The sequence below is a fragment of the Dreissena polymorpha genome, chromosome 3, assembly GCF_020536995.1.
Source record: "Dreissena polymorpha isolate Duluth1 chromosome 3, UMN_Dpol_1.0, whole genome shotgun sequence".
NCBI lineage: Eukaryota > Metazoa > Mollusca > Bivalvia > Myida > Dreissenidae > Dreissena > Dreissena polymorpha.
In genome coordinates this window covers 80,384,092-80,401,906 of record NC_068357.1, presented here as the reverse complement: position 1 = coordinate 80,401,906, position 17,815 = coordinate 80,384,092, and the positions used below count along the sequence as shown (strand labels likewise).

The following is a 17,815-nucleotide window of genomic DNA, read 5'->3' as shown; positions in this document are numbered from 1 at the left end:
CATAACTTCTATGTCGCTTCAGATGTAACATTCATATTTGGTATGCATGTTTAAATGGACAAGGCCTTTCCACACGCTCACAAATTTTGACCCCTTTGACCTTGAACTTAGGGTCAGCGTTTATGTTTCGAAAAATGCTCATAACTTCTATCAAAGCGTTTATCGGGGGAATGTCATCCTATGGAGACGACTAGTTAAATCAATTAAGGCCAATCTTAACAAATTTGACCGCTCAAGTGCAGAATGCAATCACATATTTTATTTCACACAAAATTAATATAAATACAAATGTAACAATTGAATGGAGCTGGTGAACCTTTGCCTTCACAATTTTCATTTGGTTTGCATAAGTAGCAGATTCTTTTTTATGGCCATATGAAACTTCCAATATTTATACCCCCACAAACGAAATTTAGGGGAGTATATAGGAGTGAACTTGTCTGTGGGTATGTTGGTCCATATTAAGTGTCCGCTCTCTAATTCAAGAAGTTTTCATCCGAGCTTCACCAAACTTGGTCAGAAGTTGTATCTAGATCATATTAGACGATTTCTAGGCCAAGTTCAAACGTGTCCTGGCATGTCAAAAACTAGATCACGAGGTCACTAAGTGTGTTTTAAACATTGAGCATGGTGTTCACTCTCTAATTCAAGTACTTTTCATCCGATCTTCACCAAACTTGGTCAAAAGAGTTATCTAGATGATGTCTAGGTCAAGTATAATATGGGTCATGCTGGGTCAAAAACTAGGTCACGGGGTCACTCGGTACGTTTTAAACAATCAGCGTGTTGTCCGCTCTCTAATTCAAGTACTTTTTATCCAATATCTTCACCAAACTTGGTCAGAAGTTTTATTAAGATGATCTCTACGCAAAGTTTGAACATAAACCATGCCGGGCCAAAAACTAGGTCACAGTGTCACTACGTGCGTTTTAAGCTCATCTATTTTTGCGTTTAGGTCCACTTTTCTCAGAAAGTAGCAATGCTATTGCATTCAAACTTGGTACACTTACTAACTATCATGAGGGGACTGGGCAGGCAAAGTAAGATAACTCTGGCGTGTATTTTGACAAAATTATGTGCCCTTTTTATACTTAGAAAATTGAAAATTTTGGTTAAGTTTTGTGTTTGGGTCCATTTTATTCCTTAAGTATCAAAGCTATTGCTTTCATACTTGCAACACTTACTATCATAAGGGGACTGTGCAGGCAAAGTTATGTAACTCTGACTGTCATTTTGACAGAATTATGTGCCCTTTTTATACTTAGAAAATTGAAAATTTGTTCAAGTTTTGTGTTTAGGTCCACTTTATTCCTACAGTATCAAAGCTATTGCTTTCATACTTGCAACACTTATTAACTATCATAAGGTGACTGTGCAGGCAAAGTTATGTAACTCTGACTGGCATTTGGACAGAATTATGGGCCCTTTATACTTAGAAAATTGAAAATTTGGTTAAGTTTTGTGTTTTGGTCCACTTTACCCCTAAAGTATCATAGATATTGCTTTCATACTTGGAACACTCCCAAACTATCATAAGGGGACAGTAAAAGGACAAGTTGCATAACTCTGGTTGTCATTTTTACGGAATTATGGCCCTTTTTTGACTTAGTAACTTTGAATATATGGTTAAATTTTGTGTTTCGATCCACTTTACTTGTAAAGTATCAAGGCTATTGCTTTCAAACTTCAAATACTTTCATGCTATCATGAGGTTACTGTACCTGGCAAGTTGAATTTTACCTTGACCTTTGAATGACCTTGACTCTCGAGGTCAAATTATTAAAAAAAAAATGTGTGCATTTTTTTTCGCATTTTTGGAAGATAATGTAATAAATGTCCACACCCCCACACTATACACCCCTCTTCACTCCACCTCTCCCTCCTTTGTGATTTAAATTGAGAGTCCCTTCACCTTTAAAAAGAAAATAGATGAGCGGTCTGCACCCGCAAGGCGGTGCTCTTGTTTAACATTCAGCATGGTTTCCGCTCTCTAATTCAAGTAGTTTTCATCCGATCTTCACCAAACTCGGTCAAAGGTTTTATCGAATAGATGATCCTAAGGCCAAGTTCGAGCATGGGCCATGCCAGATCAAAAACTAGGTCACGGGGTCACTTAGTACATGTACGTTTTACTCACATTCATCATGGTGTCAGCTCTCTAATTCAAGTAGTTTTCAACCGATCTTCACCACGTTTGGTCAGAAGTTGTATCTAGATGATGTGCAGGTAAAGTTCGAACATGGGCCATGCCGGGTCAAAAACTAGGTACCGGGGTAACTTAGTGCGTTTTAAACATTGAACATGTTGTCTGCTGTCTTTTGTGAACACAACATGCAAAATATTCTGTGTCAATGCGGCATGTGGGGGTATTCGTCATGTCTGTGACACAGCTCTAATCTTACTAGCAATTATTTTCCTTCACAAAGTGTTTTACATGCAATTAAGTAATGTTAAAAAAGAATCATCACCTGGATCAAAATACATAATTTTAACATTGAAGGACTCCCTTGAACAAAACTTGTTTCCAAAAAGAGCCACGTTTATTACATAATCTCGCTTAAGATGAGTTGTTTATCATTATTTCACATGTATGTAATGACTGTTGCAGGAGTCATCTTGAAGAACAAACGACTTGACATAAATTGACTTCTACCTTTCTGCAGAATGTTCGGTCTCTTACAACCTTCAGAAATTAAAACTTTTGCAGGTGGCTTTGTAACTTGGATGGTCACAATGATTGTCTTCACGTCTCTGTTTCCTTCATCTCTTAACCGTTTGTATGCTGGGAAATTTCTTGTTTGCTAAAATGTCGTCTGCTGAATTTCTAAAATTAGCATTTTCTTCGATTTTTTTTCAAAGAATACTATCAGAATAGCAAACGGTTTGGATCCAGATGAGACGCCACGTTCTGTGGCGTCTCATCTGGATCCAAACCGTTTGCAATGGCCTTTAAAATTCGGTTCCAGCACTGTAAGGGTTAAGATCTGCTGGATGTCAAGCCTGAATGTGATACATTCTAGATTCATCCATTATTATACATAGGCTCTCCAGCGTTGCTAGTTTTCCTACATTTTATAGTTTTTAACAGTTCCTATTTTGAGCTCACCTGAGCTAAACCTGCTCATTTTGAGCTTTTGTGATCACCTTTACATCCGCCGTACATTGACAACATTTGCCTTGTGAATACTTTTGAAGCCACATGATCTTCAATCTTCATGAGACCTTGGCATGATATTTGTTCCAATGATGTCTTGGTAAAGTTCTAAACGCGAGGTAAAAATACTAGGTCACTCGGTAAAATTGCAAAAACAAGCTTGTAAACACTCAAGAAGTCACATGCGTGTGCGGTCAAATCTGAATGAAACTTGGTCTGAACATTTGTTTTAATGATTGCTCGGTGAGTTCGAAAATGGTTGTGCGTTTAAAACCACGACAACCAGTGGGGCGGGACAGCTATCCCTACACGGTTATTGTGAAACATTGAGAACCTTCTAATGGAAGTCACATTTTTATGCCCCCGGTAGGGTGGCATATCGCAGTTGAACTGTCCGTCAGTCTGTCCGAAAACATTGGCCATAACTTTTGCAATATTGAAGATAGCAACTTCATATTTGGCATGCATGTGTATCTCATGGAGCTGCACATTTTGAGTGGTGAAAGGTCAAGGTCATCCTTCAAGGTCAAAGGTCAAATATATGGCTTCAAAGCTGCGCAGTAGGGGGCATTGTGTTTCTGACAAACACCTGTCTTGTTTTTTTTACAAATCTTCATAAAATTTGGTCAGAATATTTATGCCCACCTTCGAAGAAGAGGGGGTATATTGTTTTGCACATGTCCGTCGGTCGGTCCGTCCGTCCACCAAATGGTTTCCGGATAACTCAAGAACGCTTAAGCCTAGCATCATGAAACTTCATGGGTACATTGATCATGACTGGCAGATGGCCCCTATTGATTTTGAGGTTATTAGGTCAAAGGTCACGGTCAAGGCCACGTTTGTTTTTTTTTGGGGGGGGGGGGGGGGGGGGGCATATGTCTCCGACCGCGGAACACTTGTTATTCTAATGAAAGCTCGGGTAAAAAAAGTAGGGTCACTAGGTAAAAAAAGCTTGACACCACTAGACGTCGCATTTCAGAAAAATTCACCGCTAAATGATTAAACCACCACTTAAGTAATTCTAATTTCTTCAAACTTGCATTAATTTATTCGCACATCAGTTGGGTCGAGGGTAACAACGGGGAATAAACTGGTTGTGATAATCAAAGACCTATAGATAACATTATCTATAGGTCTTTGTGATAATACACATCTACCCTGCACAAAACGATTGTTTAGACATCTAAAAATTAGTGTATAATTTTGTTACCGCTACGTTTCCACACTTAACATACTTTTGCGCCTTTACCTGAACCACTTCGTAATGGTTATAATTCGCGGACACAGTACATATGGACAGCATGTTTTGCATCATGCTTCATATAAAAAGTATTTGATATATTTAAAACTTTTTATATGAATTCGTAGTACAAGTAATGGCTGTACATCGTCATTATATTTTGTATCTAGACAAAGGTTTTGATTGTGCCAATTTGCCAAATACTCGTAAACCATTTAATGTTGATTAATGGCAAGGACATAATTGTCCAACAGTGCGACTGCACAAAATTACGAGACAAAACACACACACACACACATACTCAACAAACACCAAACATGACTACAAATTACTGAATAACACTTGTATCACCAGTGTTAACTTTAAAAAGGTATTAAACATACATTGTAGTACGCTACTTTAAAAGTGTACGTTAAAATAAAAATCTAAAATAAATCTTAGCGTTGGGAAGTCAGTTACATCGAGCAATACCATTTGTACACAATAGCAATAGGAAAATAAGGTGGATTATATTTGCTATTACCTGTTCTTGCTATTTAAAAATATATAGTATAAATCTATCGTCATTCTGATATTTACATAAACATTATGACATACAAAGAATCGTAATGGACGGATAATATCGTTACGTAGAACACTAATTTTTAATGCGTAAATAGACCCATCGAAATTATTTTGTTGTCTTCTTTTTGATGGTTATTTAATCATTTGAATGAATATACATGTAATATTTTAAGCATGACATACCATTTTTAAAATCGTTCATAGATTTGTTCAGTCCTAAATGCATGTCTCTAAAGAGTTTTTTGCTTTTGTTTTGTTTTGCTTATTTTAACAAAAAGTGTAAACTTAAGTCTTGTTCTGTTATTAAAAGATATTTAGCTGTGATTGTATATTAGCATTCTATAAACATTTATCTGCTAAATTCTTTTGGAAGTCAGTGTTACAGCAATATATAATTATCCAAAGAAATCTAGGTCAGTACCCATCTAAGACTGTTACGCCAAAAGATTCGAGATATCGACTTGATTTTAAGTAAAGTTGTAAATTTCAGGTTAATACCGTGACAACAGCCTCAAGATGTCTATTTTTAAAACTTTTTATCCGAATCGTCATTATTGTTAAATTGCACGAAAGCGTCCTGAAATCCCACTATCTTATCCAGCATCAACTTGTTATTTTTAGCAAGAGCGAAGTTCTTCAACTTTTTAATACACTCGGTCACTTCACTGATGGAGATGGATTGGGAAGAAGAAGGCAAATCCCTCTCATCATCACAAGCGGTGTCCTGCTCCGTGGCCTTTAGCTCCTCAATAATATCCGGGGCAGGCCTGTCCCAGTCGATCATGCCATCGTCACATGTAGCGAGGTTGTCATCGACTTTGACCAAGTCGTGGACATCCAAGTCAAACATGTCCCGAGAAAGCCACAGGCAATTGAACGGGATTTCATCCTCATGGTCGACCTCAGTCTTCACCACAGGACACAAAACATGTTCCGTTTTCACTGAAACGCTGATTAGCTCTGCTGTTAAGTTGCACTGTCTGAAACATTCGACTATAGTGTTCTCTTTAATTTCACACCATGCAGCGGAGATCCAGGAGATTGCTTCTAGGATTGTGATGTCGCGCAGGATCTCTATACCCGGCTTTGACGGCTGCTTTTCCATCTCTTCAAGAACATGCTGGAGTTGTCGTCTGCGATAATTTAATTTTAGCGTCTGGATTATGCCGGAGTCCATTGGCTGCACCCCTGAAGTCGTGTTAGAAGGGAAAAATTGCAGTTTCACATTTGTGAGTTCGATGTTTGGATGAATGGGAGCATTGTCAAGCAAGAGAAGGATCTTACGGTTCTGAGAACCCATCTCCCGGTCTAGCGTTCTCAACCAATCCTCCATCAGTGAATTTGTCATCCACGCCTTCCGGTTTGCCTCAAAGCGCACGGGAAGTTGATCAGCAGAAATAGACCCAAAGTATAACGGCTTAGGCGATTTTCCAATAACTAGTGGTGTTAGCTTCTCCCCTGGAAACAGACAATTCCACTCATTTTGTATTTAATGTTTTACAAAGACTATTTCTATACAGGTGGTATGTTGTGTTGCCTGCACAACGCCAAGTCGTCTAAAACTCTTATTGTGTTTTACAAGGTATTACTGTTTGCTTTTTTGTAAGACAAATCTGTCCTAGAAGATGTAAATATAAAATGGATGCAACAGACAACAATAAGCGATTAACCTATTATTCAGAGGGTGTAATCACGTGATAGTCAAGATGACCACGCCCATGCCGAGACAGTTATTTTTCGCTGCTTGATACCCTTTAGGCCTCTTTTTCATTTTTTAAATGACGCTCACTTTCCAGCCATATCAGTGAAAAGGTGATAAGCGTTTATTTCGTATTTAAATTCGCTTTAAATCTCGACTTTACTCCCCGAAAATTTTCTTAGTGGAGCACTAATTAGGACATCCCGCTAAAAAATTTCGCAACGAGTAAAGTCGAGATAAAGAGCGAATATTACTATGAAATAAAGGCCTGTAACTTTCTTGCTAATATTGCTGGAAATTGAGTACTCCTATAAAGGTCGATATACATCGGTAGATTACGTCTAATTATTTGGACTAGAAATTGAGCGGATTTTTTTTTATCAAAGAAATAAAGGGTATAAAACGGAATAAAATACCTGCCTCGGCATTGACGCCGCCATCTTGATAATCACGTGATTACCCCCTCTGTTATTGTAACCGGTAAATACTCGATTAACTTACCAACTCAAAATGTTTTGAGTATATTTTTTAAAATGCCATGTTACTCGTTCACGTCTAATATGTAAAAACGCGCTCTTGTTGATGACATCAGCGGCCGTATTAGTATTCTTGATACAAATGTATTATACAATTTATTTTAGTAGAGTTATGAATGTATGTCTGATTTCGTTATTATTTTTCCTGCCCAAAAGCATATGGGTAAGTTGCTCAAAGAACTACACTTATTAAACATGTTCTTTTCACGTTTTTTATGTTACTTTTTGCGGCGCCCCTTAGATTCGCGTCGTTTCGCTTACAAACATGTTTTCTTTTTTCATTCCGTTTAAGTTTGAAATTTATTAATAAAAACTTGTTATTATTCTCTTTCTGGTCGACATTATTGGGGGTAATGTTCGTTAAGCTAAACCATTCATTCCTTGTTTTCTGTTTCTTACAGGATTATGTATTAAGTCTTATCATGATCGTTTAATTGATGTCAGTGTGTGTGTTTTTCACCTATAGGGGAATGGTGGCGTCCAAAGGGGAAAACGCGTCGTTTTTTAGAAAAAGGGGAAAATTAAAAATTCACTCTTTTATATGTAATGATATTAATAATATGAATACTCATAAATGTATGAATGTAATATTCACAGCTGAATGTCACTGTCCTTTTTCTTAAATATATATCAATGATATTTTTCAACATTAGTTTCAGACAGTTTAGCTTTCATGCATCAATAAAATGGACCAAACTGTAATGTTTTTATCAACAAATATTGACACAATATAGATACATCAGGCCTTTTCCTGGCCATTTTGGGGAAAAATGCAATTCATGTGAAAAGTCCACTGATTTGGGAAAAACTAATTTAATATATTATAACTCTTTGTAATAATAAAAATCATATTAATTATAATTAAATACTTTGTTAGTTGTTTATGAAATAAATTTGAGATATATTTCTCATACAACTGTGTTTCTAAAAAAAAAAAAATTTTTTTTTTGAGGGGATTTTTTTCTACAAAATTGGGGAAAAATATATACTCTTTTTTGAGTGGAATGGGGCCGAATATCGGCCCAAAAAATGCCATAAAAAACACTGGATGTCTATCATACATTTTGGTTTATGAAAGTGTTTTTAAATTGAAGTACACATGCATATATTTTTATTCATAGTTTTTAGTTTTACCGTTACCATATACATCTGGCCAGTGGCCATACACAAATAATACATCAAGAACTTTGAAGAATAAGGAATTGAAATGCTGGAATTTACTAATTTTTTAACTTACCATACAGCGCAACTATGAACTAATTATTAAAATACTACATTTAATTTAGTGACTTAAGTTTTTAAGTGGCCGTTTCATTCTCTTAATGTTAAATTATGTTATTTATTTGCCTATTATCGTAAATTATGTTAAGAATACTGAATAATCTTAAATTTTGATATTGCTTATACGACGTAAACTGGTTAAATTATAACATCGAATGATCTTTATATAATTGTTATTTCAAAACATTAAATGAATCGCGTTCTGAGAAAACTGGGCATAATGCATGTGCGTAAAGTGTCGTCCCAGATTAGTCTGTGCAGTCCGCACAGGCTAATCAGGGACGACACTTTACGCTTTTATGGTATTTTTAGTTTCAAGGAAGTCCCTACTTACCGAAAATCAAGTTTAGGCGGAAAGTGTAGTCCCTGATTAGCCTATGCGGACTGCACAGGCTTATCTGGGACGACACTACGCACATGCATTAAGCCCAGTTTTCTCAAAACGCGACTTATCGCGCGCAATCGGTTTTGAATATTCTTTAACAACACATCAAAATAAGCCGACAAAGGTCTTAACTTATTTAAGTGGCTTACCCTATATTTGCGAGTTAAACCACACACTTGTGACAATAACAAATACCACTTGTTCGTATTACTCAGTAATGAATCAATTGACACGTTAATTGATTCTCTTCGTTGGTGTGGCATGTTGTTTTACGAAGCACCACTGTAACTTTGCAGTATTTCGGGAGGAAAAATAAAAACATCGCTTTATTCAACTAAAAACATTATCTGAAAAGTTTCAGGTTAACCTTTACAAAAACATGTAACAGGTAAGCTGGTCGTTTCAAAAGGTTTACCCGGTTGCTACCCATAAACCAGGTATTAATATTATGTATGTATATACATGTATATGTTAATATACATACCTGCCTAAAACGTACTTTTTAAAACTATGTTATAGGATAAAAAACGTTTTCATACCTGCCATGGATGCGCATACGGCGATCGTCATCCTTTCCGTTGAATGTTCACCATCGGAGCATGCATCTCCTTTCTTGAAGCCGGTCACGCTAGTGGAGTTCTTGTAGAAAAGACCGATTTCATCCATAGTAAAGATATCTTTAGACTCGTAGCCTTGGCATACGGTGGTTATCGTTTCTTCCCACTGCGTATCAGTAGCATTCTTTATCTCACCGCGGTTCCCACTCTTTGTCTTCAGCACGATATGGTTTCGTTTTAGGAAAGATCCCAGCCAACCATTGCTGCCTTTAAATTCCTTGAGACCTAACTCGATAGCAAACATTTTAGCTTTGTCCTGAATCATTGCTCCTGTAGGTCTCCCAAAGCGAACATCAGCGCCAATGAACCACTTGTAAACAAGAGTGTTCAATTCAGTATATTCCGTGTCTCGTTTCAGGCGCTTCCAACCAGGATCTCCATTAGACTCGAATTCCTCCATTATTTCACGCTTACGTTTCAGCACATTCAGCACTTGTGTACGCCCAACATGTAATTCACTAGCAATAACACGCGAACTTTTACCAGACTCAAACAGTTTCAGACACTTGACTCGTTCCTCTAATGTGAGAAACTTACGTTTAGAACTCATTGTGCATTCGGTATCCATTAACTCGTTTGCATTAGACACGATGTTAACACTTAAATACTTAGTTAAAATGCCAAGTAACCATTGTTTTCATAACCGCGTGTTATCACTACCTTAACATTTACCGCGGGCTGCAGGTGAGCGTTAATCATGAATGTGATACAATGGCTAAGAATATACACTGACCGCTTAAACCCGGTTACCGCTTGCTGAAGGTGACCGCTAGGCAGGTTACATTGTACATGTTAGTTAAAACGCAAGCGTCTGCACTCGGCGAACTCCGTGTATGCATATTCAACGTCTATAAATAAACACATGTGTATTTATAGATCTTTGACATATAAAACATTCGCCAAATAATCGATCGCTTCACTCTCATTGTCACGTCACCTATGGATAAAGTAGAGAACACCGATAAACGAGATAGCAGACGACGCGCTTTCAAAGTATAAACACGAGTGATTTAGGAAAACATTGGCTATCATTGAAGTTTAAGAAGATGACGATCGAACTACATCTCAAGAAGCATTATATTTATTATCGAAATCCACGTACAGTTAATAATAATAATGTATTACATACCAATTTGTACCAATAGCCGCAACAATGTAGCAATAGTGAAGGATTACAATAATGTTTCAAGTTAATTGCAGTCACATGAATGACGATGATTGTTATTAGTCATGTTATTTATTATTATCCCTAATTTTAGAACGGATTTTGTTGAAATTTTGACTCAGACTAATTCAACACATTTAAAATACTTCATGTAAATTAATTGAAATTGATCAGCATTAAAATATCAAACATAACAAATAATAAAATCACTGAAAAAGTAAATTTCTAAAAAATGTGCAAGAACACGTTAAAATCATTCATCCGTGACGATCGGATGCTTCAGCAGGTGGGGAAGGTAGCCTGCAACATGCCGATTGCGCTCCTGAAATTGTATACGAGACATATTGATTTTTAAATTAATTCTATGGTTTCCTGGTGTATAAACCCACCTAAAATGTAAAAATTGAAATTAAATTAGAATCATATCGCTTTTCACCATTTTCACGTGCAAAAAGATGAAACCACACCTACCGTGCCCATGCGCCCAATTATCATGGATGATTGATTTTATCGTTATCATGTATAGAATATAGTCAAACGATCACATGTGCAATTTTAAATTAAAATCTTAAATAACTAATGATATACTCAAGTTTGAAAAGCGTTGCGTTCGAAAAGTCTTTAAGTGTACATGTTTATACTTTGACATAACATATACAATCTGGCTCAGGTGACATGTTTTGCTCATTTTCTTTAACTCTTATTATTTTCATTTGAAAATTATTCATGTGTATGTGTTACTTACCCTTAACGCACGTGTCCAAATACCACATCTTACATAAATTTTAAAAATAATTGTAATCCCAATAAAATTGTTCGGCCGTAGCGTCTTACGTGGATAATTTGTAGTTGTGAATACTGATAAGCGCCGTTACCAATTACTTTATAATTTCAAATAAATAAAACGGGATATATATATATATATATATATATATATATAATTTTATTTTAAACAGCGAGATCAGATCCAGTTCAAAATAAAGCGTAACTCATCGGGAACTTAAACAAAACGTCACATATTATGGATTCCGTTCATTATATACATTCAGCCACTATCTTATGAAGCAAGAATTGTTAGGTTCGTGTCCTACGAAAGGTTCTGGGATCTAGATAAGGTGGGTATTTCAACAACTAACCTTTTTAATATTAATCAAAACCCTTTGATGTGGGTACTCATTAGAATCGTCTCGATGAGACAATTCTTATAAGCACCAGCAACATGGGATTTAATTAACACAAATTAGGGATTTAATCTCTCGTAAAGACCAGTTTGACTCCACTTTATCTAGACCCATTGGGCTCTACACAAAACTGTAAATGAAGCATCTAAGGCGAAGGGCCAATAACAAGAAGGAGAATCAGCATTTTGTCATTGCCCGGCTCATTAGAAATAGAAACACAATGCAATGTTATATGTATTATCTGTCAAAACTTCACTCGTGATATCTGTAGGAGATCAGACAGGGAGAGAGTGTAACCCTTTATTAAAGATATATTCACTTAAACGTATTCCAATCACACTATCGGAAGATGAACTGTTTGCAGACATCCCCAAACAAAACAAATCCATTATCAGAAGACTAACAGTGCGTTTATTAAAGCGTAGAGAGCATTAGTCGCTCAGGCGATTTATAAATATATACTGTTGTGTTGATTTAACAGGTTTTTATCAGATCGTCTTCCGTTTGGGATATCTGCGTCCGAATACTTTAGAAAACATTGTCAGAAAAGAAGGGATTGTTTGTGTCTCGTAAGGAGCAACTACATATTTTATCAGAATGTTTTCTCATATATTTCGAATTTAAATTTGCATATTTTACGAATCGTCAGTCTCGTTCGAAATTGACGTAACTCCAGCAGGGTAAACTCGCTTAGTGCATTTTACCCAAAGTGTCTCCCCTTGTTTAGAGCATTGCAAGAATAACTCTATAGTAGCAATACATTTTCCTTTTCGAAGCGTTTTCTATGTCACAATAGGTCGTCAAGATGTGAGTTAGCTTTAGAAATACGCCTCTTTTCAAGAGCTCTGAAAGTGTAAGCAGAAAACATGTCTCTTTTTTTATTTTATAGTTATAACCAACCCCCACTAATCTTCAAAAACATGTAGCCGATGCAACATTTAAGTAAAAAATCCATAACAATTTCATATAACAGACTCGAATTTTATACCGTTCCCTCGATAAAACAACCTAATAGGCCCCTCTGTCACAGTCACTGTTTGACAGGTGAACAAGAACATGTCTCCTAGAAATTCTGCACAAAATGGTCGACTCCTCTCGTGCTGATCCAGGCAGCCGATTTTCACTTAAGAGACTTTCTACGCATTTATTAATAACATGAGCAATACAATTAATTAATTATGTCATTTAATGTTCTCAATAGTGGATACGTTTGTGTAAATGTTGTTAAACAATTCTCAATAAAATGATATTGCAATACGCGATACTACAAACTTGTTAAATAAGTGTATGCAGACAGTAAAACGTTCATAAAATTGCACACCACACAGCCACCTATCGCTCGCGTGTGGCACCAGTAAGTGGCTTATACTTCTCGCTTTCGCTCATTTAAATTTTACATGATTGTAACAGTTACATTGTGTATTGTTTTGATTTTTCTGGAAAAAAACCAGCAACATTGGTTCTAAATAAAGAACAGACATGCAAAGAAGTGTATGGTCAATGTGCGTTCTGAAAAAAAAACTTCAATATGAAAAGTATGCTTACAATAATACAAATTCTCAATAAGTTCGACCCATAAATGTTTAAGAGCTCCCCAAAGACAAGTGGGAAAATGGTTCAGCTTTAAATATTCATCCTGAGTTGATCTCTGTAAAATGTTCTGCCCAAAATGGCACGATTAATTACTTTTTGCAATAAAAGATAACATTATTTTAGGACAGACAAGTAAAACAACATTTTTCACAATTCGGCATGTAGGTAAGTCCGATATTTTCATTCCGCTGCTAACGGGCTCGAACTCGGGACCTTCGGTCCTAGAGGCCGACGCTCTATCACTGCATCACTGTCGCTCTTATTTTTTATTTTCCGGTTATCATACGAGGGTTTGAATGTATAGTGACAAGAAAATCGTTGGTTATAAACAAGACTGGACCTTGTAATATTTTGCAAAATGAGAATTGGTATAGTGTTGCTCCTAGGTCTCGCAATAGAACGTTGTACTATAGCTTTTGTGTCTTCTGTGTTTGAAACCAAATATTATTCAAAACGTCATATGTTTATCTTCAGATTACCACAAGGCAAGTTTAAGGTGTGCTCAACGTTTTGCGATATATAATTTTACTGGACATTCTGTCTTCTGTGTTTGAAACCAAATATTATTCAAAACGTCATATGTTTATCTTCAGATTACCACAAGGCAAGTTTAAGGTGTGCTCAACGTTTTGCGATATATAATTTTACTGGACATTTAAAGTACAAATAAATGATCTTCAAAACAGTTATTATTAATCTAGATCTTTATAAATGAGATTCAATGAAGTTTAATTACATATGTATTATTAATCTATATATTTTTAACCTTTACAATGATTAATAATAAATTAATCACAAATAATCGTTTGCGCAGTTTGTATGAGACTTTTGCATTAAAAATGTTGGTCAGTTTACAAACATGTCGCTCCCTTCTTTTTGCCAGCCAGTCTGATGTTCCGGCACCCGGTCAGTTTTACCGACTCATATTTTGTCGAAAGTTCATTAGTTTATCCGTCAGTTCTTCATTTTGTCTAACAGAAGATTAAATAGGATATTTGTATGGATCGTTGGTCTAATTCCAAAAAGGACGCATCTTCAGCTTGTTACAAGCTGAAGATAAGGTAATTTGGAATTTGACCGACGGAATAAATATCATTGATCGCTCTATACATCATCGGCCTCGCACAAAAAGGACGTGTCTAAAGCGTGAAACATGACTTTTGAAGAAACCAACGATGTCATTCTTAAAAATTCTTAAGAAGATTTAGTCTGTAGATAAAAGGATTTAAGGGGACATATCCACTAATTAAAGCTAGCTGTCATCAAATATTCAAATAAGAAAAAACTAATATAATTTGCATATCAAAATGATAAAGCACATGTTCATCTACTAAAGCAACAGTTAAACCACCCTCTGGAATAACGAATAGTTGGTAATCTATATGGCTTTCAATGACATGTAGCTAAGTAACTGATACACCGGATTACATTCATAAATGTATGTATACAAAACAAAATCAAAAGGCAGAACTGTAAAACACCTAACTTATAGTTTCAACCTGGTCACGAATTATAAAACCTTGTTCATGCCCAGCTAGGCAATTCATGTCATTTTCAATCCTCATAAATGTTAAAATATCTAAAATAAATGATACATTTTAAACCAAAAATCTCGGATTAGACATGGCTACTGCTATAAATGCTAAAATGGCAAGCATCATTGGCATTTTTTATTTATTAGCAGGATAAATATCCTGTATGTTGAGTTGGTTGAGCATGGAAAACAGTTTTTTAACCTCGCACCTGTTCAATTGGAAGAGGACCGACAAAAAGAAAGATACAAGAAGACTTGATCAAAGAGTAGCATATTGTCGGGCTCGAACGAAAATGGTGTAATAGCTTAAATCAAGCTGAAGATTCGATTGCGACTGACGATATTAAACGAAATCTTTTGTCACTTGCAATATTAATATCACAGATCTAAGCACTGAAATCAGATATAAATAACATTGAAATAACATGTATCCTGGTTTTTAGACATACACGAATGCATATATAATATACCGAATAGTCACCGGGGCATTAATAGGTGAACAAGTGAACTGTCTCTGTAATAAAGAATTAAGGCACAAAAAGTTTCTTTATCATACCAAGTCATATACGAGCTTAAAGTTCTAGCTCCTGGGTGGTTAACTGTTTGTTTATATCCTAACCTGAAGTATTAGCTTTTACTCATACTTGAGATGAGATTGATAATTATATTAATGTATTGGGAAGTCGCTTTATATCGATGATACTGCAATGACATTGGTCACATGAAACGTAACCGAATTTGAAGTCACACAGAGACGCTCAATGAGATGCACATGGAAATATAGCAGTCCATTTTGAATAGCTGGACTTGAAAGGCATGAAGATTAATTCAACTTTTATTGGACATATCACAACTCTAGAAAATAAAGTTTGCTCGAAGCAGATAGTTTATCTTTCAGCTCAAATACGAATTATAAACCATTTATTACAGCAGACATGAGCTCAACTGAATGGATGAATTTTATTGACTTAAGCACAAACACACTCAAGTACGAATAAATCACTCAGAATGAACAAGCACACGTCACAAATTATTTGATATCATTTACAATTTTATCAATCTTTAATTGCAAACATCTATATTTAAATGAACAAAATTATTAATCGTCGACTTTCAAAATGGTTTATTTTCAGCTTGTCCCTTGTTGAAAGTACGACCTTTGAAAACAAGCCTACGAAATAAAGTAAGATTCCTTATACTCATCCTGAGCGATCACCATCGGACATTGTGATGGATTGGAGCTTGATCCCAGCATCGATATCGTGTTTTAATTACTAATATTGTTTCTATCCGAAACAAATATGTAAAATTAATTAGATGACATGGAAATATAGAAATAAGAATAATTCATATACACGTAAAAAATGTTGAGAAGGCATGTTTAACATGTTTTTTAAAGTTTTTCTTCCAAATCGTTGCTTCATACCATTTCAAAATGAACCGAAGCTGTATCAATCTAACTGAAATTACATTGCTGCGGAGAGTGTCATTATATCGTTTTCTAAAGCAATACACATGATTTAGATTGGCCTGTCTCTTTTGACATTTCAGACGATGGATTGGTTTGATTCGCCTTTGGTTGATTTGCCTTTGGCTTATTCTCTGTTGCTTTAGGCGGTGCCTCAAGTGATTTAGCCTTGCCTGTGGAACTGTCTTTTGATTGGCTAGTGTCTTTTGACTTTTCAGGCGGCGATTCAGTTGGATTTACCTTTAGTTTACTTTCTGTTTCTTTATGCGGTGCCTCAAGTGATTTAGAATTGCCTGTGGGACCGTCTTTCGATTGGCCTGTCTCCTCTTGTGATTTTTCAGATAACGGTTTTGTTGGGTTTGCCTTTAGATTACTATTTGTAGGTTTAGGCGATGCCTCAAGTGTGTCTTCCCACTTGTTTGTTAAGCCTTTTGACTGTCCGCTTTTAGAATCTGACTGCGAACCATTTTGAGTTGCCTTTGCCTTGTCCGGTTGAGCATTCGCTTGGGTTCCCTTCGGATCTGTTTTGTTTGGTGAATTTCCGTTTGAAGGTTTTGTATCTGCTGTTGTGACGCTTACCACTGCCGTAAGGCTTGGAATGTGTTCTTGAAGTTTTTGTATAAGTTCGTCAAATTTTGGACCAGACCAAGTTTTCGGTGTATTCGGATCTTTGTACATGTTGATAAAAAGCAGTTCCGTAAACACCATGCTCATTGGACCACCCGGAGGCCATTTCATTTCTTCCAACAGCAATGGAATGATTGGCTTCTTGAGAGCGTCTGCAAGGCTAACCTCCCTCCTACAGTTGGCTGACAGTGAATACTTCGGCGTAACACAGGACACGATTACCTTACATCCTCTCAGACCTCTGTCTATTTTGTCATAGAGTGAGTCGCCGCCTCCCATCTGGTGAATATCCATCCATACTGAGTATCCGAGTGACGTCAAACGTTGATACAGCAATAACACCTGGGGCTGTAGATCCCACTGGTAGGACAGGAATACTAACGGCGACTTGTCTGAAGCATCATTTAACTGAATATGGAAGAAAAGAAATGTATACGATAAGTCTATTTGCTAGAACCTAATCTAACATCATAGAAGAATATAGTTTCAAAAGGAATTGCGCATAATGAGATCAAGGTCTTAATGTCGCCGATTCACGTTTGTAGCCAAGATGGCTACTAGTATATGTGTCAATAACGTCAAATAAAAGCGCCCGAACAAACTGAATTCTTGTCCACCAGTTAAACATCAGATAGTTATAGCGTTTTATATTGTTGTTGTATTGCTATTTTATCCTGTATATGTTTAAATAAATAAATAATGCATTACTAGAACAACACACAATTATTTTTATTGCGGAAGAATAGTTTTTCAGAGCATTAGGAAGGACAT

At 36.1% G+C, this 17,815-nt stretch overlaps 2 protein-coding genes across 2 annotated transcripts in view; both read right to left on the bottom strand.

Moving 5' to 3' along the window:
* Nucleotides 1-4,297: 4,297 nt before the first annotated feature.
* LOC127874911 (tigger transposable element-derived protein 4-like) lies at nt 4,298-10,290 on the bottom strand. The gene is made up of 2 exons (XM_052419600.1): nt 9,399-10,290; nt 4,298-6,416 (listed from the first exon to the last, which is right to left on the bottom strand). Exons 1-2 carry the CDS (start codon nt 10,042-10,044, stop codon nt 5,485-5,487), a joined length of 1,578 nt encoding a protein of 525 aa, XP_052275560.1. The 5' UTR covers nt 10,045-10,290; the 3' UTR covers nt 4,298-5,484.
* Nucleotides 10,291-15,370: 5,080 nt separating this feature from the next.
* LOC127874910 (uncharacterized) overlaps nt 15,371-17,815 on the bottom strand; it is a 39,240-nt gene continuing 36,795 nt past the window's right edge. Inside the window, 1 exon segment of the mRNA XM_052419599.1 lies at nt 15,371-17,452. Coding sequence (XP_052275559.1) covers nt 16,451-17,452 — 1,002 coding nt within the window. The 3' untranslated portion in view covers nt 15,371-16,450.

Bases quoted from the DNA above. Each gene is read 5' to 3' on its own strand.
- LOC127874911 (XM_052419600.1), bottom strand. From the start codon at position 10,044: ATGGATACCGAATGCACAATGAGTTCTAAACGTAAGTTTCTCACATTA. The intron at 6,417-9,398 runs GTATGAAAACGT...GTCTGTTTCCAG, and splicing joins CGTATGCGCATCCATGGCAG to GGGAGAAGCTAACACCACTA.